Below are 19,912 nucleotides of genomic sequence, written 5' to 3' on the forward strand. Positions count from 1 at the left end.
GAATACCGGGATCTGCTAAACAGTTTGATCGAGGCTCAAAAGGCACACCCTGAGGCGCTGGGACACGGAGATGTGTTCGCGATTGCCCATGGAGCTATCTTCGCTGGCAGTGACAGCACGGCCAGTACCATGCAGAGCTTTTGCTGGCATGTGTTGTCCAACAAGCGGGTTTACGACAAACTGATTGGGGAGATTCTATCGGCGAATCTGTCCGAGATGGTGGCTTTCAACGAGGCTCAAAACCTCCCATACCTCCAAGCTTGTCTCAAAGAGGCCATGCGTGTGAGTCCTGCGGTGGGGCTGAACATTACCCGCAGAGTACCGCCTTCAGGAGCTGAGATTGATGGGGTCAAATTGCCCGCTGGAACCGAGGTGGCTGTCAATGGATGGGTGTTGCACCGACATAAAGGCATCTTCGGTGAGGACGCTGATATTTTCAGACCTGAGAGATGGTTGGAAGGTGATAAAGAGAGCATCAAGATGATGGACCGTTGCATGTTTCAGGTAAGAACTGTCTGCCCTTTGCTTACTTCGTTCTTGCGGAAATTTTGCTGTGCTCTCTTCACGAGACGCCTTTGGACATTTGCTAACCTGTCCTTCAGTTTGGCGGAGGTTCCCATGTATGCATTGGGCGACATTTGGCGTTGTTGGAGATGAACAAGGTTCTACCCCAGCTGCTGCGCCGTTATGATATCCAGCTTGTGAATCCAAACAAGCCGCTAGAACACCATTCGAGCTTCTTTGTGGTGCAATGGGGATTGCTGACATATCTGAAGATGAGAGAGAATGTATGAAACCATTGTGGTTGCCAGGTTGTATATTTTTATTTGCATTTAGCAGTGCCTTGTTGAATAGTATATCAAGGATTATATACACTAAATTCAAACCCTCCGCTGTAAGGCAAAGTCACACTTCTGAACGGCCCATCAGGGTTGCGAAGCACCTTCAATAGATCGCCATATCGGTCGACAGAAGAGATGGTGTTGTCAGTCAGTACAACAGCGCCTGGGCGGAGACGTGGGAGGATGTGATTCAGTGCTGGGAGAGCAACGTGGGGCCATACTGCATGCTCGCGGAGTGTTCTGGTCAGCGATACAGAATGACATGACAACAAGGAATTGCTCAATTAAGGCCAGTTGATGGTGCAAGTGGGGATTCACTCACTGTCAAGAAGCAAAAAATCAATCTTCTGACCATCACGCAAACCCAGATCACCAGCCAACGTCTCATTCAAATCCCCAACCTTGAGTTCAATGTACTTTTCAACCTCTGGACCAGCCTCCGCCCAATACCGTCTTGCAATAGCAGCCTTGGAGTCTTCCTTCTCCGTACCAATGACTCTGCCAGTGACATTCAGGTCGCCACGAGCCTTGCGAGCCTCGACATTGCGAGCGACCGCCAGGGCTAGATAGATGGTACTGACGCCGAAGCTAGTGCCGGCCTCGACAACCGTAGTTGCATCCAGAGATAGAAGCAGGTTATACATGAAAAGACATTTGTCTTGGTCCAGCGCGATGAACTTGTCTAACATCAAGGCATCAAGTGCCAGGTAGCCCTGCTTTGGGTCGGTGGCGGCTTGTCGTCGTATCTCACCGATCTCACTGCTGGATATTCCAGATTCTTGTGTCGATGACTGTGCGTGTAGTCGGGTAAGGAGAGATGTGATCTTGTCAGTTGTTTGTAGTGGGGTTACGGGTGGGTAAGACATGGTGGATGGTAGGTTTTGTTTGGAGGATTCAGGCTTCGAGTAAAGACAATTGAGCAAAATAGCCCTGTGACCTATAATTCAACGAGGATGAAGATGTAATGGGACAGAGTTGTAGATCCCTAGATGTATATATATATATATCGTATTCACAGGCCTATGACTCACATTTGTCGACGTGTATCGTTCATGTAAACCGGTCCGATATACGGACGTATACGTAGCGGAATCTAGACCGCCATGAGGAGAGACTTGAAGGTTTTCGGAGATGTGGTGGTGGTGGACTTTGTGACTAACTGCTGTGGTTGCATCGAATGAAGGCCAGTGAAAAGATCTGGGGGATTTGAGGCGGGGGAGAGAAAATGACGGGGAACACGTGAGTCACCAAAGATTAGATTAGATGCGATGCATGTGATCTTGGAAATTTCATCCCATCAAAAGTTGCAGATTCCGCCCGCATACTTTCCAACACTCACCAAGTGAACGTCACACAGTCCTTCATGTCTGGTTTGAGTTTGACCTGTTCGTACTGTCACAAACAGCTCTCTTTCCTCGACCCATCGAGATGAAACTCGACACGAAGTCCCTCCGGTACTTGAATCCGACCGATTGGCGAGTCCTCACCGCAGTCGAGACCGGTAGCCGAAATCATGAGGTCGTCCCTACTCCTCTGATTGCGAATCTCTCCAAGTCCACCGTCGGCGATGTCCAACGCAGTATCTCTCTTCTTGCAAAGGCGAATCTGATCGCCAAAGTTAAAAACGCAAGCTACGACGGCTACAGATTGACTTACGGCGGTCTGGACTATCTTGCCCTCCACTCTCTCCAGAAAAATGGCGTGGTGTACAGCGTGGGCAATCAGATCGGAGTGGGAAAAGAAAGTGATATTTTTGTCGTCAGCGACGACAAGGGCGAGCAACGGGTGCTGAAAATTCACCGACTGGGCCGCGTCAGTTTCAAGAAGGGCGTCAGAAATAAACGAGATTACGCACGCACCAAACAACAGAGGGAAAGAGGAGCCGGCAGCTGGATGTACATGTCAAGACTTGCCGCAGTCAAGGAATATGCCTTCTTACAAGCACTATACGATGCCGGTCTCAGTGTGCCTGTGCCGCACGGCCAAAACCGCCATCAGTTAGTGATGCAGTTGATCGATGGCTTCCCATTACGACAAATTGACCAAGTCCCCGACCCCGCGGGGCTGTATGCAGACTTGATGGAGTTACTCGTTCGCTTATGCTCGCTCGGTCTGATCCACGGTGATTTCAACGAGTTCAACATCCTCATCAAGGAAGAGGCAACCCGAGACGAGGACATAAAACTCATACCTGTCCTGATTGATTTCCCCCAGATGGTTAGCGTGGATCACGCCAATGCCGAATTCTACTTTGACAGAGACGTCGCTTGTGTGAAGCGATTCTTCGAGCGGAGGTTCGGATTTGTGAGCTCAGAGCCAGGCCCTTACTTCGAAGCTTCCAAAGCCCTGGTCGGCAAGGACGGAGCGAGACGACTTGATGTCGAAGTGGAGGCGTCGGGATTCTCTCGCAAGATGGCCAAGGATCTCGAGGCGTACATGAAGGAGCACGGCATCGATGGCGACGCTGAAACCGCCGAGACACATGGGTCGAACTCTGACCACTCGCAGGATGAAGATGAGGACGACGACAACCACGAAAACGACCACGATGATGATCGCAATAATCACGAGATCCTTCCAGACGAGACGCCCTCCGGCAGTGGCTGATTTGTGAAAGGCAACATCCCTGTCCGGCCGATACGATGAACCTTTTGACACCACGATACGGAGTGTTCACGTTACAATCAGTGATCACGACCCATTTTGAGGTCACATGAAACTGGAGGGATCATAAGGCTTATGCCTCCGCCCAGGCGAACCAACAACAAAAGCGCATTCTGCCTCGCCTCGTCTGGCAAAATGCTTGGACTGATCCAACGTCCTGTTCTAGACGGACATCCGCGGGATGGCGGGAGTCAACAACGACTACTTCCATGACGATGGCGACCAAATATGGTTAGATGCGTGACCAAAGTTGAAACCTCTGTCTAAGCGAGGTTCAACAACCCTAACGCCCGTCTCCACAGGCTCGCAGCGTTGGGTCAACAACCGGCTCCTCTAGACTCTTGGCAGCTTCAGATTCAGGTTTGCAGCACTAGCCCACGACTAGGCAAGCAAGAAGTGACGATATTCCCCTGCTACAGTATGGCGTGTTATCATACATGTGAAACGTTCAGAACCGTTTTGGTCAAGCAAGTGCAAGATTGGTCTCCACCGATGGGGTTCATGGATGGAGTTCATGCAAGAAGCAAGAAACTTTGCACGAACAGGTCGAGGTTGTTGCCACCGCCGGGAACTGCTTTTGAGAAGCAACTACTGCCACCACCCACAGTAGACCGCATAAGCCTGAGAACCAAAAGCAATAAGACCGTTGAACATGAGTTTAAGGTTTTGATATCCTCCGACGTGGCCGTTCAGGGTCTGGGTCTGGAGTCGACATGCCTCGAGCACAACTTTCTTATTGCAGATCATGGAAGCTAATCGAGATCGGGTTGCCTTGACAGGAGTGACAGCATTACAGGATAATAGAGTTGAAGTGGCATTAAAAGCTCCGAAACCATGCCTAGACGGTGGACGATTGGCAACGGGTTGACCCATGGGCAGCTCAAAACATCGAACGACGATCAATACCCAGTCTTGAAACCCTACCACACGTGCGTGGCTGTTGTACTGAATTTGTCGTTGCTGTCTGCCTTTTTTGGTTCGTGGATGAATATTGTTCAGGACATGGTGTCTGGGCAGTTCTGGGGTGGATATCACGAATTGGGACATGGCGACCCTCAGAGTTGACTATAACAAGATGAGGTTGCAGAGTGACGATGCAGTGATGAGCAGTGTTAGGAAACACTGAGAACAATCAGACCATGCCAACCTTGCCATCCTGTCCAACCGAGCCAAACTATTCAAAATTGAAACCACCATTTCCACCATCCTCGAACTGTGGGGGATTAGGGCAACGGCTATGCACGCCTGCAGTCCGCCTCGCGCTAATACCTGCACTGTACCTGCGTTGATGATCATGATTTCTTCTATGACAAGATCTACTTAGCAACCCCAAGACTGTAGCATTAACAATCATCGGCGCTTTGGAGGATACCAGAGGACCGAAGGTCCAGTGGGCTTGCTCTCGTCAAGCATAACCTTAGTAGGTCGGAATATTTTCCTCGTGGGAGGCACGTGGCTTAGTCTTGCCATCAAAGAAGTAAGACATCAAATGTAGGCACTGTCTACGGAGTGGCAGTTGTTCTTCTATTTATCATCAACTGATTATCACCCTCGATTCACATGTATGGTGATGGTGGTGACATGACAGTTCGAGCGTGACTGCGAGGATTGGTCCGAGGCCCCTGACCTCTGAAGGGGCCCAGAAAGCTTTGAAACAAGGGAATCCCTGGTCCACTTCGTGCTGTCCTTACGAAGAGGGACGCTGAGCCTAGCATCAACAAACAGAGGTAGACGATGGTATGGAGCCTATAGAAATCCTTCTGGACAGGAAAGTGATGCATAGGTACGCATATGCGAACCCTCGATACAAGCCCACAAGTTCATCATAGCCCACCTGCTGGTGTGAGGGAGTTTGCATTAATCATGCAGCTTAACTACGTCTAGGGTGCAATAGGCTTGGGGGCATGCGTAGAACAAGGTCGCTGGCGTCGAAAGCCCTGGGATGGACGCCTCGGCCCTCAACTGCAATCCTCAAATAGCGTAAACATGCTGCGCTGTGGCCCTTGCAACATCATCTCAACCAGCATGAGCCAGCATGAACATGGTCGCTTAAGGCTGCAAAGACTGCGTCGAAGGTGCTGCCAAGCTCTGAGGACCACCGGGGGTCTGCACCTGCAAGGGCCGATCTTGTCAATACCCCCGGATAAGCTCAGGCACTAAAATACCAGTCAAGCCTATGGGAGACCACGGGTGCCTTAACTAAAGACTTCCCCAGGTGATCCGAACAACCCAAAATTGGCGCTACTCTCTTCCGCGTGGACGGAGATTATCGCACCAATGCCCTTTGACTGTAGGCCCCCATAGCCCCTGTCAAACCCATGCACGAGGCAGGGTCCCGACTCCATTTGCCGCTCGACCTCCCCTCTGCAAAGCGCCCGTCGGCCACGGCCCTTCAGGCGCTCCAGAAGTTGTCCAACCGGTATTCCCCAGTAGCACCTCGTCCTGTCTGTTCCTCTCGTCAATTGATCACTGTAATTAGGGTATGGAATTAATTGCGAGCAAACAACATCAGGGTACCCAGGCATCGCAGGCTCCGTGTGGACTCGCAACGCTGGATATTTGGATAGATACCTGCCTACTCCGTCGTTTGCCATGATTAGAAGTAAGATTACCTTGGCAACGGCTCTCACACATCCAAGCCAACAGTACTCTGCCGTGTCTGTTTATACCGTCTATGTGAAGATACCATTCGTTACTACTAGAACGACGGTCTACAGGAATTACACAAGGGTTGCACGTAAAAGTGGCTGGTGAGTCCACTGTGAGCGGCCCTTGGATATCAGCGTCTTGGGTGGTAGTCGATGGAGGCTCTCCAGTACCTGAGTTTAGGGACCATTGGGACTTTTTTTAGGGACGGTTAGGGAGAATGCTAACCGTAAAAGGTGTTTATGCCCCCAAGTGGTGACCCACAGCCACAGGCACGTTCGATCCACCTGCATCAACGCCTATACCGTTTTCATCGTGGACGCGGCCCCTCTGCATAAACTTTGGTCTCCTGAATCTCGAGTCTTTGACTCTTACCAAGTGAATTTTGGTCAAGTCACTTTTCCACAGCGGCTCCGTCCTTTGTCTTCCTTGTCCAGGCTGCGACAGCCTTCGCCCTGTAGTCAGCACATCCAGTAACTCCGTTCTCTGGCTCCTCTACTGGTCCACCACCCCTGTTTTTTTTTCTAAAATTCACCTTACACGCGAACCCTTCCCATCCCATCCCACTGTCGGTCGCGCACTCTTCGTCGCTTCTAAACAAGTCACACATTCGCAACAGATAACACTCGATCGGGCTTGTTTCTCGTCTCTCAACCTCTGCATCTGCAACTCGGTTTGCCGCCATTATCAATCTTTACATCGACATCTCATCGAACCCCCTCATTTCCTGTACGCATATGCACACGTCCCGCTTACCCTAGAGCGTCCTGGCGTGCACAGATTCTTTCCATGGTCTGTAGCCCTCCCCTGCCTGTCACCTACCCATACAACACTACACGTCCGAATCATAAAAGTCTTTCCATCAGACTTCAGCTTTCTTACGCTTCCGAAGACAGCGGATCTGTCCCATCCCCCACAACTGACAGGGACACCTCTTCCATCTGGGTCACATCCATCTGTCAGCTCTACTTAGCCTCTCCACCGCCGATCTTGGCCTAGCCATCAGGATTGTCGTCCCGACCCTTTAACCGTTGGACCTCTTATTCCCTACCTCCCATCCTCCACGCGTGACTTCATGCTGAGAAGTCCTCCACACCCTTCGAGGTGGTGCGCCCACTGACACTCTGCCGTTTTACATCCATTAAAGCGCGACCGCCACGCCCTTGCTGGCTTCGAAGTCACCGGCAGCCATAGATCAACATGATCTCCTCTCCACCTGGGTCACCAGATGGCACACGCCAGATCCGCCCCCAGAGCATGTACACCGTCCCCTCTCCTGACGCCTCACAATCTCGTCGCCCTCAGAGCATGATGACCCGTCCTCCCCCTCGCAGCCACAGTCGCATGAGTCAGAGCAGTAGACATGGTGGCAGCAGAGCATCAGATGAAGACGCAAAGACTGCTGTCAAAGTCGGTACGTGCCGCAAGTTAAAAAAAATATACTCTATAACGCACTGACAATTCTACAGTGGTCCGTGTACGTCCTCCGCTTGGACCATCAGATCCTGGCTTCGACCTCATCCCTCAAAGATTCCAGCGTTCCATGGTGCAGGTCAACACAAATACAACGTTAGCCGTTGAGTCTCCTCAGGGCAAGAAGATTTTCATATTCGATCGCGTCTTTGGCCAGGACACAACCCAACAGTCAGTGTGGGATTATTTACACGAGAGCGTTGACTCCTTCCTCCAAGGTTACAATGTCTCCATTCTTGCCTACGGCCAGTCTGGCTCAGGAAAGAGCTACACCATGGGTACCTCGGGACCCGGCGAACAAGCAGACTCGTCCCTCAAAGGCAGGTCCTCTTTCCCAGTCCTCGACCTCTCATTCTAACATCCCCATCTAGGCGTTATCCCCAGAGCCGCCCACCACCTCTTCTCCAGCCTCAATGGCGGCGTCCCAGCTCACAGTAGACAACACTCTGGGCTGAAATCGCCCACGAGGTACTCCGTCACAAGCCTGAATCAGGTCATGCAGAACTCAAAAACATACTCAGAAAAGGGATGGGAGATGTCTGTAACCTATGTCGAGATCTACAACGAACAGCCACGCGACTTGCTGCTCCCAGACGATGCTAGTCTTTCCGAGCGAGCAAATGTCCAAATTCGTGAGGACCCCAAGGGCCGCATCTTTGTCGAAGGCCTAAACTCAGTACGCATCACTTCGATCGAAGAACTAATGCGTACTCTCAATCATGGGTCGACCATTCGTCAAACTGATGCTACTGCCATCAACGCTCGATCGTCTCGGTCTCACGCCGTCTTCACGATCAACCTTCGCCAGACACGAGCCCACGGCTTCAACTGCAACAAGCGCTCTTCTGTCCACGTGGACCATATCTCCCCAGGAGATGCTCCCATGACTGTGGAGAGTAAACTTCATTTCGTCGATCTCGCTGGTAGTGAACGTCTGAAGAACACAGGAGCCACAGGGGATCGAGCCCGGGAGGGTATCTCCATTAATGCAGGACTCGCTAGTCTGGGCAAGGTCATCTCCCAATTGTCAACACGGACCGCGGGCACATATGTGTCGTACAGAGACTCGAAACTGACGCGCATGCTGCAAGATTCTCTCGGTGGCAATGCAATCACCTATATGATTGCCTGTGTCACCCCTGCTGAATTCCATCTCAGTGAAACCCTAAATACGGTGCAGTACGCCCAACGCGCTCGCAACATTCAGAGCAAACCAAGAATCCAACAGATTGACGACACGGGTGACAAACAAGCAGTTATTGACCGCTTACGCTCCGAGATTGCCTTTCTACGTCAACAAATCCGAAGCGCAGAAGGTGGCGACCGTCGGAGCGGCATTGTCTCAGATCGTCCTGATCGTCCAAATGAGCGAGAAAATGAGCTTCAGAATCATCTCCTTGACGTCCAAGAAGGGTATACGGCTTTAAGTCGAAGACATGCAAAACTCATCGCCCAGTTTAGCAAATTTTCGGAAACTGCTGATCAAAACAACCCCGTTGCTGAGAGTGCTGTTGATCGACTGAAAAGATCGCAAGCGAACCAGGAGATGATTGAGCAAGTGGTTATGGAATACGAAAAGACCATCCAGAGCCTCGAGGCAAATCTCTCAACCACCCGAACCTCACTCTCAAATACAGAAAGCAGTCTTCTGGAACGTGAGACTAAATGTGCTTACGTCGAGACCATGAACGCCCAACTGAATGCCCGTGTACAGAAATTGATGGAAAGAGAAACAAACACTGATCAATATCTGCATGAATTGGAAGCCAGATTGGACGACAAGAGCTCTGGAGGCGAGAAAAGCGACACTGTCATCTCTGAATTGCGCAAAGAACTCGCCAGGATTAGAGAAAGCGAAACAAATGCTGAAGACTACATCTGCACCCTCGAAGAAAGACTTGCAGAGACTGACCAGGATATGGAAATCATGCAGCGGGAGGTCGAGCGTCTAGAGCACTTGGTTGAACGCCAACGAAGTCTCGGAAAGCTCGACAACCTGCTTTATGAGCTGGATCACATTCAAGACAAGGATGGCAAAACCAAACCTTCAAACGCTTCGACTACGCCATCGACAGATGTGCAAGACCTTCAGAGCGACGAGATTCTCAAGGCTGCGGAAGAAACCCAACTTCCCGGCCACGATGACGACGATGATGATGACGACATGCTCAACTCTGAGCTAGACACAGTTGAAGACATCCTGCCTGCCGACGTGTCCCCTGAGACTGATGAGCAGGGTCTCAAGAATCTTCAGATCACAGTAGAACCTCGGGAAGCACTAACCGTCGAGCAACCTATCGAGCCTCTTCCAAGCCCTGCTCAATCAAAATTCATTACGGAGAAGTTTGAAGCCGTGAGCCAGGAGCTCTTCGAACTGCGTCTGGAGCATGAAAACACCATCAATGATTTCGATCTCCTTTCAGCCAAGTATCAACAGGCTTTGCACACCTTGGCAGAGATGCAGGAGCGCATCGACGAGGAGCGGGAGACCACATCATCTGTCCAGGATGACCGGGACAGACACACCAGTCCCCCTACCCCTTTCTCAGAGGAGGACGAGGATTGCCAGAAAGACATCGAAGACGGCCAAGACTTGCCTTCATCAAGATCGCTTTCCTCAGAATTATCCATGGCAGGGGAGTCTTCCACATCTGTCGGCACCGATATCACACCCATTTCGAAACCGACAGAGTCAGTCGAGGTCGCAACTCTCGAGATTGAACGCCTTCAGAACCTTCTTGCTGAGCACCAGCGCAACATGCAGGATGTTACCGAGCAATACATTCAGTTAAAGGCAGAGCACAAAGAGGTTTTGACGACTGTTGACGCTCTGAAGTCACAAGCGCAACGAACAAGACCAAATTCCCCGGGTACACCTGGCATGCTCAGACGTATGGCATCGCAAAGTGGGTCTGGGATTGATCGTGGCCAACGTTCTGTAACTTCATTGAGATCTCTTATGGCAGAAGAATTTGAAAGCAAGCCTGATCGCATGGAGACCGCAGAGGTACATCTTTCTGCAGCCACTACTGAGCTACAGGCCCGACTAGATCGCATTCACTCCTTGGAGGCCGAAGTAAAATCGATCAAGAAAGAAATGGAACTCAAGTCAACTATTATTTCAGGGTTGACAAGAGAAAGAACGAGTATCAAGACAGGATCGCCAGTGGATCTGAACATGGTATCTCAACTTCGCGATCAAATCATCCAGAAGGAGACTGAGCTCAAGGCGCTTCATGAGAGCTATGGTCGTCGTGAACAGGCGCTCCAGGAGGAGATCCAGAGGCTGAATCTTGAGACACCGAAACCCACACCCGTTTCACAAGACAACCAATTCCTCATCAGCTCGCTCCAAGACCAAATCGCGGAGCTGACTCTGAAACACCAAAATGCACTTCGGACGGCTGAAGATTCCGAAAAGCAGTTCGCTCTGACCAAGGCGGAACTGGATGCCGCATTGATGACAGTCAAAAGCTTGAAGGCTCAACAGGAAGCCGAAGCCGCTGCAGCGAACAATGATGATGCTTCTGAACGAGTTGCTGCCATCAAGGCTATGGAAGAAGAGAGATCCAATTATCAACAATTGATAGACGATCTCAAGTTAGAGCTCGAGAAGCAGAAGGAGACGAATACTCTTCACGCGGACAAGAACACTGAACTTCAGCAACTCCATGCTGCTCTGAGCAAAGACTTTGACTCGCAGTCGGCAACAATCAGTTCTCGCGAAGCCACCATTACTTCTCTCAAGTCTGAAATCTCCACTCTTGAGCAGAAGGTTGCGGAAGCAACGACGGCAGCAGAGTCGCAAAAGAAGAGCTTACAGAAGCTTCATGACGCCCACGCCGCTCAGATTGAGGAGCTCAAGCTTGCGCATGGTGGACACCTCGCGGGTTATGATGATCAAATCACCGAGATGACCAACAAACATGATAGATTGGTGTCGAAGTACAAGGTTGACCTGGAGCATGCCTTGTCGACGGTTGAGAAACTAGTGGCCAATTGTCAACATGCGCTCGGTCACCCCACCAGTGCTGATATGCTGTCCAGCCATGTTAGAGACGTGGTGGATGAGAAGGCACACATCGCAGCAGCGAATGCTCGTTTGGTTCAAACTAATGCAGAATTGGAGCGACAACTCGATGGGCGACACAGCCTTTTGGAGCTTGAGGAAGAACTTGCCAAAGCTAACCACCGAATCGCAAATTACCAAGAAACAATCAAGAAGCTGGCGAATGAAGTGGGCAATTACGAGGAAGGCCAACGTGAGCGAGATCTCGTGATTCAGAATCTTGAATCAAGCCTGGAAGCTGTCGAGGCCGAGAAGACGAAAAAGATCGTCCTAATTGAAGAACTGGAACAACAGCTTCAGACCAGCTATGATCAACATCACAATCGTGTTTCTGTTATTCAAGCCCAGGGCAATCAGGCACTCCTCGATGCACAACAACGAATCATGACACTAGAAAAGGAGCTAGAACAGCTCAAAGCTTCAAACGAGGCTGGCTCTGACGGTGGTTCTCGAACCAATACCATGAAGTCGCAACGACCACAATCACCACCAGTCGACGGTGGTGCGCCCCGATCGAACTCGATGACATCGAATCTACGCAAGTCGGCCTCGATTGCATCATTACCTTCACCTCCACCAGCAATTCCTCTTCCGCCTCTACCCACACTTTCCAGTTTACAGGTTGCTCAAGCCAATATGAACAACCCATCTCCTCCTCAATCACGACACGCTTCCAAAGAGGTTGCACTACCTATCACACCAGTTTCTGGCACTGTGGTGTCTTCCAACTCTCAGAATGTTCGCCGTCAATCGGCGTTGATCGAAGAACAGGAAGCTCGTCTCCGCACCATCGAAAAGCATCTCCATGCCGAGAAATCCTTGACGGCCACGCTCGAAGAGGCTCTTGTCGACCTCGAGACACAGAGCAACAAACTTCGAGTCGATGCCGAACAATGGAAGAAGAAGGCATGGGCAATGGAAGAAGAATTGGTGGGTTTGAAAAAGGAACGACGCACCGAGAGACTGAGCATACAGGCTGTTGAGGAAGAAGTCAAGAAGCGAAGAGAGGCCGAGGCAGCCAGAGCACAGCTCGAAGAGAGAATGAAGCTCTTGACCGTGGGACGCGACGGGAAGAAGAAAAAGAAGGGAACATCACTCAACTGTTTCTAGTAAACAGTCGTCAAAGAGTGTTTCATGATACCTCCATCTCCTCCTCCCTTCCTCGATGAGAGATGACAGGAGAAACGCCCATGGGAGGCCCCTTCTTTTTGCTGCCTGCTATTTTACAGCAGCTGGTGGTGGTCCCATGTCATGAGGCTGAGAATTTCTCCTACGTACGGATTGGACGGCATTGACGATTTCATATGTGTGTGCGAGTGTGTGTGTCTGGATATGTGTGTGTCTTGGGTGTTTTCATTTTCTCACTCTCTCTCTCTCATACACAAACCACTCCTCCGGGTCATTGATTTCTCATGTTTTGTTTTTTGCTTTTGCCTTTTTGATTTTATCGAAGAAATCATACCCTCACCTTACCCATCTACCTACCTATCTACCTACCTACCCATCCACCAGCGAGGGCGGAGGGCGGAATGAGCATGAACGTCTCTAATGTCTCTAGAATTATTATTTTGTTTCGAGACGAGCACGACAGTTTTGTTAACTTGTCGTTGTTGTTATTGGTGTTGTTGTTTTCTTGACGGTTGATGGTTGTCTTGTTGATCTACTTTTTTGCCTGGTAGGGCAAGGCTGGTTGGTGATGGTGATGGTGCTGGTGATGGTGATGGTGCTGGTGCTGGTGCTGGTGCTGGTGCTGGTGCTGGTGCTGGTGCTGGTGCTGGTGCTGGTGCTGGTGTGGCAGACGTCTCACTTGCTTAGGTGATGGTAGTGAAAAAAGAAAGAGCACACAAAGTTACCCTACCCCCTTACCTACCTACCTGTACTTAGATACCAACCTTCCTAAGTACCTACCTACCTACCTAGTCAGCTAGTCAGCTAGTCAGCTAGTCAGCTAGTTTAGAAGCATGATAAGAAGAAAACTGCTACAAGTCTCTCGCGGGGCAATAAAGTACAAACAAACTTGATACTTGATACACATTATTATCATTGAATAAAGTATTGGCTCGTTCATGATAGTCAGACTTGTCTGGGTTTGTTTTCGTGATCCGTGATATAAATACTACCTTATATGGATGGTGTTGTAGGGACAATATATGTATACGGTTGAGGTAGTGGAGGAGGCGGGAGAATTGATTATTTATTTGATTATTTGTTTAATTAATAGTTTAACAGTTCTATTCCCCAGTTCTTGACCCACACAGTAGATGTTGAGAAATCAGTGCCATAACTGACAAAACATCAGTATCATCTCGACCGCAGCACCCAACCATGAAAAAACACCCTGGTGCATGCATGGAAAGCGGTCCCTTCTGTACCTACCTAAGTAGTCTGTAAAAGTCGATGTTCGGGCGTGCTCCCCCATCCTGGGCCAGGGATGAATCACAGTTCGGGGTTGATTTCATGTATATATATATATCGTTAATGGGATGGATAAAGTATATTGAGTAGAACCAAGGTGCACATCGACCTTCGCCTTTGTCAATGTCGTGCCGTTTCTTGTCTTGTCTTGAGAGTCCGTAGTCATTCAATTGGTTCTGTCTCGATTTCTACTTCTTGGTTCAACGTCGACTTCAGAACGAACTCTGCTAGTCTCTGTTGATTAGACCAGCCAGGCCTTCCTCTCATGACACTCGTATTTCAAAATCTCTATTGGGCGGGCTGTGACATGAGGTCAATTCATCACCCATGGCCCAAATTCCAAGGATTGGTGTCAGATTAGGCCGACACATTCACACCCACGCTCACACACACGCCTGTGGGTCATAGTGCAAAACAAATCTTTCGCGCGCAGGTTGGGTATCATAACATGTTGAATATCGTCACGACGGAGCCCATCCCGCACCCCTTTTGATATGGTGTTGAAAACCCCCAGATATCCCCGGAGCACTTTTATTTCATTGCATTTCGTGTTGAAAAGCCAGATATCCCGCCGGATGAACTTTAGAAACCCAGTCTAATTCCTCAAGTTTGTTGAAGCAAGAAGTAATCAAACAGGTGCCTTCGTCATCTGCCGGAACATGTCTATTCTCGTCTCATATGTCCTAATCATGTTCTCCAAACGCCGGTCGTGGTTGATGCAAATCCACGTTTGGAAACACGGATGAAGATACTGATGATAAAATTGGTGGAAAAGAAAACAACCTAGAACTTCAAGGTCTTGGGTTGTTCCCAGGGGAAGCTTTGGTCGGAGAAATGGCCGTTCTTGGCGGTACGGCAGTAGATGGGGTTGGTCAAGTTGAGCTCCTTGACAATGACACCAGGTCGAAGGTCAAAGTTGGCATGGATAATTTCGACGAGCTCAGCGCTGGTCTTGTCGCTTGTTCCATATGTTTCGACGAATAGAGACAGAGGTTCTGCGACACCAATGGCATATGACAATTGGACGAGGGCACGGCGGGCGAGGCCAGCTTTGACCAGAGATTTTGCGATCCATCGTGCCAAATAGGCGGCAGATCGATCGACTTTGCTGTAGTCCTTTCCGGAGAAGGCACCACCACCGTGGGCGCCCCAGCCGCCATAGGTATCGACAATGATCTTTCGGCCTGTGAGGCCGGCATCACCTTGAGGACCACCAATGATGAACAGACCAGAAGGTTGAATATGATAGACAGTGCGGTCATCAAGATACTTGGCAGGAATAACCTTCTTGATGATCTTCTCCTTGATTTCCTTTCGGAGTTCTTCGGTGGTGATATCTTCAGAGTGCTGGGCAGAGACAACAACGGTATCAACACGGATGGGCACGACGGCACCACCATCGTGGGCGTACTCAACCGTAACTTGAGTCTTGGTATCGGGTCGCAGCCAGGCCAAGGTGCCATTGTTGCGAGCCTCTTTCAGAGCGGCGTTGAGTTTATGGGCCAGTTGGATGGTAAGAGGGAGAAGTTCGGGAGTCTCGTCAGTGGCATAGCCGAACATGATACCCTGATCACCGGCACCAAGCTTTTCCAAAGCCTCCTCGTAGTGAAGACCTTGAGCAATATCTGGAGACTGCTCCTCGATGGCGACGAGAACGTTGCAAGTCTTGTAATCGAAACCCTTGTCGGAGTGGTCGTATCCAATGTCCTTGATGGTTTGACGAATGATCTTCTGATAGTCGAGGCGTGCCTTGGTGGTGATTTCACCAAAGACCATGATCATACCTAGAGGAAGCGTATGTTAGCGGGGTGCAGTGCGTGATGAAGAGCGAGTGGTAGCACACCTGTCTTGGTTGCAGTTTCACAAGCAACCTTGGAGAGGGGATCCTCCTTGAGGCAGGCATCGAGGATGGCATCGGAGACTTGATCACTAAGGTCGCAGTTAGAGGAATGTCTGAAGAAAAGAGCCTTTGAAATTGAGCCTTACGCGATCTTGTCAGGGTGACCCTCACCGACAGATTCGGAGGTGAAAAGAAAGGTATCGCTTTTAGCGACACCATTGACAGCGGAGCCAGTCATCTTTGTAGAGGGTTTCTAAAGAATACGCAAGATGATTAGACAAAGTCGCCACGTTATAGTGAAGGAATAGTGAGGAAAGTGTCAGGATGGATGGGTTGGCCGAACAAATGTTTGTACAAGCCTAGTTCGCAGATTGGATTGAGGGCGGGGTGGGTTCGAGGATGTCAAGATGGATCGTACCTGGAGAGTCTGAAGGAAGAGGCGAAGAGCGGCAAATTAAAAAAAGCCAACAGCAATACCGAGTGTATATATGAGAGGGGGGTGGTTAGAGACGAGAACAAGAGATGGAGAGAGTGAAAATGTAAAAGAACCAGAAGCTCGTATGGAAGATTGATGCGGGCGGGCGTTTTTTTGGCAAAGGGGAAAAAAAATCGGAGGATGAGGAGAAGGAAAGACCGAGTGTTGATGTCGTTATCTGCACCAGGGAAGGAATCAACGAATAAGGTGGGCGGGGGAAGTTGGGTGGGCGAACAAGGGTTGAGGCGTTAGTAGAGCGTCGGTTGAGGGGCTCTCGGGCTACACTGGCAGGCTGGGGCACTGCTAGCCCCTCTCAAACTTCATGCCGAGGGGGGCCCTCGGGCATGTCTTGCCCCAGGTTGCTAGGCACTACACGGCACCTGGCAATAGAGACATGGCCTACGTAGAAACTAGCTACGAATGGGGCTGTAGGGGCGGGGCTTCAAGTATGGCCATGCCTAATAACTTCTGCCTAGAGGTAGTACGGAGTGTATGACTGGTGGCCGGACCTGTCCCATTGCCCATTCATCTAAAAAGGTCATGCCTCTCCTCTAGAACATCCTCTACGTTTGTTCTGTGCAAGGACAAGCGGAAGGTGTAGGATCCAAGAGTCCACCATGGCATCAAGACACGGTCTCTCTCCATGATCTGCCGTGCCGATTTCATCAGAGTATGACAAGACAATCACTGGACACCGACACAATTGGAGCCAGAGAATGAGAAGGTGGATGAATGGACGAATGACAAGCCGTGGTGGTGCCATGCCGGAATCCACGCTTCCATTGACTCGTGCTATTGTGCCACCACCTAATCCCGGATGCCCATCACATTGTCGGTGAGCTAGCTGGGTATCAAGTCCCGTGATGGAATGAGGCAAGTCTAGAGTGGTTGCAAGCCTGAAGCAGTAATCTTCATTGAGCATTTACTCACATATGCCTCAAACTCGGACAAGGGAGCCCCCAATGAAGAGAGATGTAAGAATGGCGCAATTCTGGTAAGAAGGTGGACGGAAAATACCCCTCTGTCAGGTGGGAACGAAAAGCATACTCCGTAGGAAGTTTGCAAGGCGGTCAAACATGGCAGATTCTCTGCCATGCCCATGCGGAGAAGTTTGCCGCTCCTTCCAGGCACAGAGTGCAACAGGTACGTAATAATTACTCCTCACGTGAAGGAAACGTAAAAGCGCAGGCACGTTGGGTCTGGGAAACTTTTTTCCGTCATCAAAGCCTTGAACAAGTCAGCCACCACACACCTTGTCAACAATCCTCAATCCTGTGCACCCATAATGTCCAAGTTTGGGTGTCTGGTAATGGGGCCTGCGGGCGCGGGCAAGACGACATTCTGCACCGCCCTGATCCAACACCTTCAACACAGTCGACGGTCATGTTTCTACGTCAACCTCGACCCCGCAGCCAGCGACTTTGCCTACACACCGGATCTTGATATCCGCGACCTCATTACCCTCGAAGATGTCATGGAGGAAATGTCACTGGGACCGAACGGAGGCTTGATCTACTGTTTTGAGTTCTTATTACAAAACCTGGACTTTCTTGCTCAAGCCATCGATCCTCTATCCGAAGAATACCTCATCTTGTTTGATCTGCCTGGCCAGATTGAACTATACACACATATCCCACTATTGCCCGAACTGGTTCGCTACCTGTCAAGAATGGGACCTTTGAATATAAACCTATGCGCGGCATACTTGCTGGAAGCGACATTTGTGGTCGACAAAGCCAAATTCTTCGCTGGTACACTGTCCGCCATGAGCGCCATGATCCTCATCGAACTTCCCCACGTCAATATTCTCACTAAAATGGATCTGGTCAAGGGACAAGTTGGGAAGAAAGAGATGAAGAGATTTGTGGATCCAGATGCCAATCTTTTGGATGACGAGGATACGGGTCGAGGCACGGCGGAACATACCGTGGATTTAAAGAGTCCAGGAGACGTGGACCAGGTCTTGTCAGGAGGTTCTTTCAAGCAGTTGAACCGTGCGGTGGCTAGACTGATTGATGATTTCAGTATGGTGTCCTTCCTGCAGTTGGATGTCAATGACGAAGAGAACGTGGGAGATATCTTGAGTTATATCGATGATGCCATTCAATACCACGAGGCGCAGGAGCCAAAGGATCCGAAAGAACTCGAGATGGAGGAACCTGCATGGCAAGATGGTTGAGCGGAGGTGTACCTGTTGTCCTATCCTGTCCTGGTCTGTCATGATATCCTTGAGCGAAGGCGTTGGCGGCGAAATCAAGACTTCACGTGGCATTATATTTTCAAACAATCTGGGCAACTCCGAGACCTTGCGATCCCAAGATGAAAATAGAATTTGATCTCTAATTCAATCGAATCGAGAAACCCATAGACTTTCCCTTGTGATCCCGTCATCAAGAGTACCTGATTTCCTCAAGTCCACGACCCACCACCACTGCCACGTCGTTTCCTCTCCCCAGTTCCCAACGGCACCTGCTGTCTCCCCCCTTGAGTCCACCCACCACCATTTCCAGCACCAAATCCGAGGCCACCAGCACCATTTCCACCAAACCTATTAACCACATTCTCCCATGTCCCGGCGGTATCATTCCCTAATACCTCCTCCCCGGCCTTCCACGCCATCCTCGCCAACCACACACCATCATCATATGCCTTCTGCACGCCCACACGATTAACATACAACGCAACATTAACCAGCACCAATAAAATCGCAATCTTGACAAAAAACATTATCCACGCCATAACGCTACGACGTAGATAATCGGCCACTCTTAGTGTGAAGTATAGGACCACAGCGGTCATGATCAAGGAGCTGAAGTCGCCGGAGAGGGTCGATGAGAGGAGGGATGAGAGCATAGGTGTGGATCGGTCGATTATGGTTTGGACTGTGGGTGGGAGATGCGGGTGGATGTATATGTTGTAGAGGGTGGTGAGGTGGGAGATGAATGGGGGGAGAGAGGAGGGGGAGGTGGTGGTAGGTTGGGGGGCCATCGTTTAGGTTGGTCGTTGTTGGTGGGAGAGGGGGATGGGGGAGATGAGGGAGGGAGGAAGAGAGGGAAGGTTGGTCGAGTGCTTCTCCTCGCTGGTTATGTAGTCGCGGTTGTTATCGTATTTGTGCTCGTGGAGGGATCGATGTGATGTATCCCTTATGTATGTAGGTAGGGGGATTATGATGATTGAGGATTGAGGAAATGACGACGCTGTACGTTCTAGACTGGCCAGACCTTGTCGATGTTGTCGCTGTGGGGTTGACTGCGTCGGGATGGCAGATGGATGGTATGGGACCTTCGTACCGCGATCTTTCTATTCGTACTCTGAAGAGGCGGTTGATTGATGTATGAGTGTGGGGATCAAATGATGAGCGGGGAGTCTGGAGACTTGAATGGACTGGACAATGAGTATCGACATACGGAGTACAAGAAGTCGCTGACATAAGCCGTGAACGCGCTAGTGATTTTAGTGGACGGTAGGCTTCACTTGTATCATTATGG

At 50.3% G+C, this 19,912-nt stretch overlaps 6 protein-coding genes across 6 annotated transcripts; 3 read left to right on the forward strand and 3 right to left on the reverse strand.

The window, feature by feature from the left end:
• Positions 1 to 807: 807 nt before the first annotated feature.
• On the reverse strand, positions 808 to 1,908 carry PV10_04621 (uncharacterized protein). The gene is made up of 2 exons (XM_016369194.1): positions 1,165 to 1,908; positions 808 to 1,062 (listed from the first exon to the last, which is right to left on the reverse strand). Exons 1-2 carry the CDS (start codon positions 1,706 to 1,708, stop codon positions 860 to 862), a joined length of 747 nt encoding a protein of 248 aa, XP_016224982.1. The 5' UTR covers positions 1,709 to 1,908; the 3' UTR covers positions 808 to 859.
• Positions 1,909 to 2,170: 262 nt separating this feature from the next.
• Positions 2,171 to 4,691, forward strand: PV10_04622 (uncharacterized protein). The gene has a single exon (XM_016369195.1). The coding sequence runs from the start codon at positions 2,271 to 2,273 to the stop codon at positions 3,447 to 3,449; it is 1,179 nt and encodes a 392-aa protein (XP_016224983.1). The 5' UTR covers positions 2,171 to 2,270; the 3' UTR covers positions 3,450 to 4,691.
• Positions 4,692 to 6,687: 1,996 nt separating this feature from the next.
• On the forward strand, positions 6,688 to 13,439 carry PV10_04623 (uncharacterized protein). Its single transcript, XM_016369196.1, has 3 exons — positions 6,688 to 7,566; positions 7,622 to 7,945; positions 7,997 to 13,439. The coding sequence occupies exons 1-3, from the start codon at positions 7,353 to 7,355 to the stop codon at positions 12,802 to 12,804; spliced, it is 5,346 nt and encodes a 1,781-aa protein (XP_016224984.1). The 5' UTR covers positions 6,688 to 7,352; the 3' UTR covers positions 12,805 to 13,439.
• A 697-nt stretch (positions 13,440 to 14,136) lies between these two features.
• On the reverse strand, positions 14,137 to 16,547 carry PV10_04624 (S-adenosylmethionine synthase). Its single transcript, XM_016369197.1, has 4 exons — positions 16,368 to 16,547; positions 16,096 to 16,202; positions 15,953 to 16,038; positions 14,137 to 15,893 (listed from the first exon to the last, which is right to left on the reverse strand). Exons 2-4 carry the CDS (start codon positions 16,185 to 16,187, stop codon positions 14,893 to 14,895), a joined length of 1,179 nt encoding a protein of 392 aa, XP_016224985.1. The 5' UTR covers positions 16,188 to 16,202; positions 16,368 to 16,547; the 3' UTR covers positions 14,137 to 14,892.
• Positions 16,548 to 17,655: 1,108 nt separating this feature from the next.
• PV10_04625 (uncharacterized protein) lies at positions 17,656 to 18,789 on the forward strand. The gene has a single exon (XM_016369198.1). The coding sequence runs from the start codon at positions 17,710 to 17,712 to the stop codon at positions 18,601 to 18,603; it is 894 nt and encodes a 297-aa protein (XP_016224986.1). The 5' UTR covers positions 17,656 to 17,709; the 3' UTR covers positions 18,604 to 18,789.
• Positions 18,789 to 19,777, reverse strand: PV10_04626 (uncharacterized protein). The gene has a single exon (XM_016369199.1). It carries the CDS (start codon positions 19,410 to 19,412, stop codon positions 18,834 to 18,836), a length of 579 nt encoding a protein of 192 aa, XP_016224987.1. The 5' UTR covers positions 19,413 to 19,777; the 3' UTR covers positions 18,789 to 18,833.
• Positions 19,778 to 19,912: the final 135 nt, after the last annotated feature.

This window comes from Exophiala mesophila (genome assembly GCF_000836275.1).
Source record: "Exophiala mesophila strain CBS 40295 unplaced genomic scaffold supercont1.3, whole genome shotgun sequence".
NCBI lineage: Eukaryota > Fungi > Ascomycota > Eurotiomycetes > Chaetothyriales > Herpotrichiellaceae > Exophiala > Exophiala mesophila.

Excerpts from the sequence above, each read along its gene's own strand:
- PV10_04621 (XM_016369194.1), bottom strand. The coding sequence starts at position 1,708 with ATGTCTTACCCACCCGTAACCCCACTACAAACAACTGACAAGATCACA. Across the intron at positions 1,063-1,164 it reads TGATTTTTTGCTTCTTGACA|TATGGCCCCACGTTGCTCTC; the intron begins GTGAGTGAATCC and ends GCGAGCATGCAG.
- PV10_04622 (XM_016369195.1), top strand. The coding sequence starts at position 2,271 with ATGAAACTCGACACGAAGTCCCTCCGGTACTTGAATCCGACCGATTGG.
- PV10_04623 (XM_016369196.1), top strand. The coding sequence starts at position 7,353 with ATGATCTCCTCTCCACCTGGGTCACCAGATGGCACACGCCAGATCCGC. Across the intron at positions 7,567-7,621 it reads AAAGACTGCTGTCAAAGTCG|TGGTCCGTGTACGTCCTCCG; the intron begins GTACGTGCCGCA and ends ACAATTCTACAG. Across the intron at positions 7,946-7,996 it reads AGCAGACTCGTCCCTCAAAG|GCGTTATCCCCAGAGCCGCC; the intron begins GCAGGTCCTCTT and ends ATCCCCATCTAG.
- PV10_04624 (XM_016369197.1), bottom strand. The coding sequence starts at position 16,187 with ATGACTGGCTCCGCTGTCAATGGTGTCGCTAAAAGCGATACCTTTCTT. Across the intron at positions 16,039-16,095 it reads GGTCACCCTGACAAGATCGC|TGATCAAGTCTCCGATGCCA; the intron begins GTAAGGCTCAAT and ends CTGCGACCTTAG. Across the intron at positions 15,894-15,952 it reads TGAAACTGCAACCAAGACAG|GTATGATCATGGTCTTTGGT; the intron begins GTGTGCTACCAC and ends CGCTTCCTCTAG.
- PV10_04625 (XM_016369198.1), top strand. The coding sequence starts at position 17,710 with ATGTCCAAGTTTGGGTGTCTGGTAATGGGGCCTGCGGGCGCGGGCAAG.
- PV10_04626 (XM_016369199.1), bottom strand. The coding sequence starts at position 19,412 with ATGGCCCCCCAACCTACCACCACCTCCCCCTCCTCTCTCCCCCCATTC.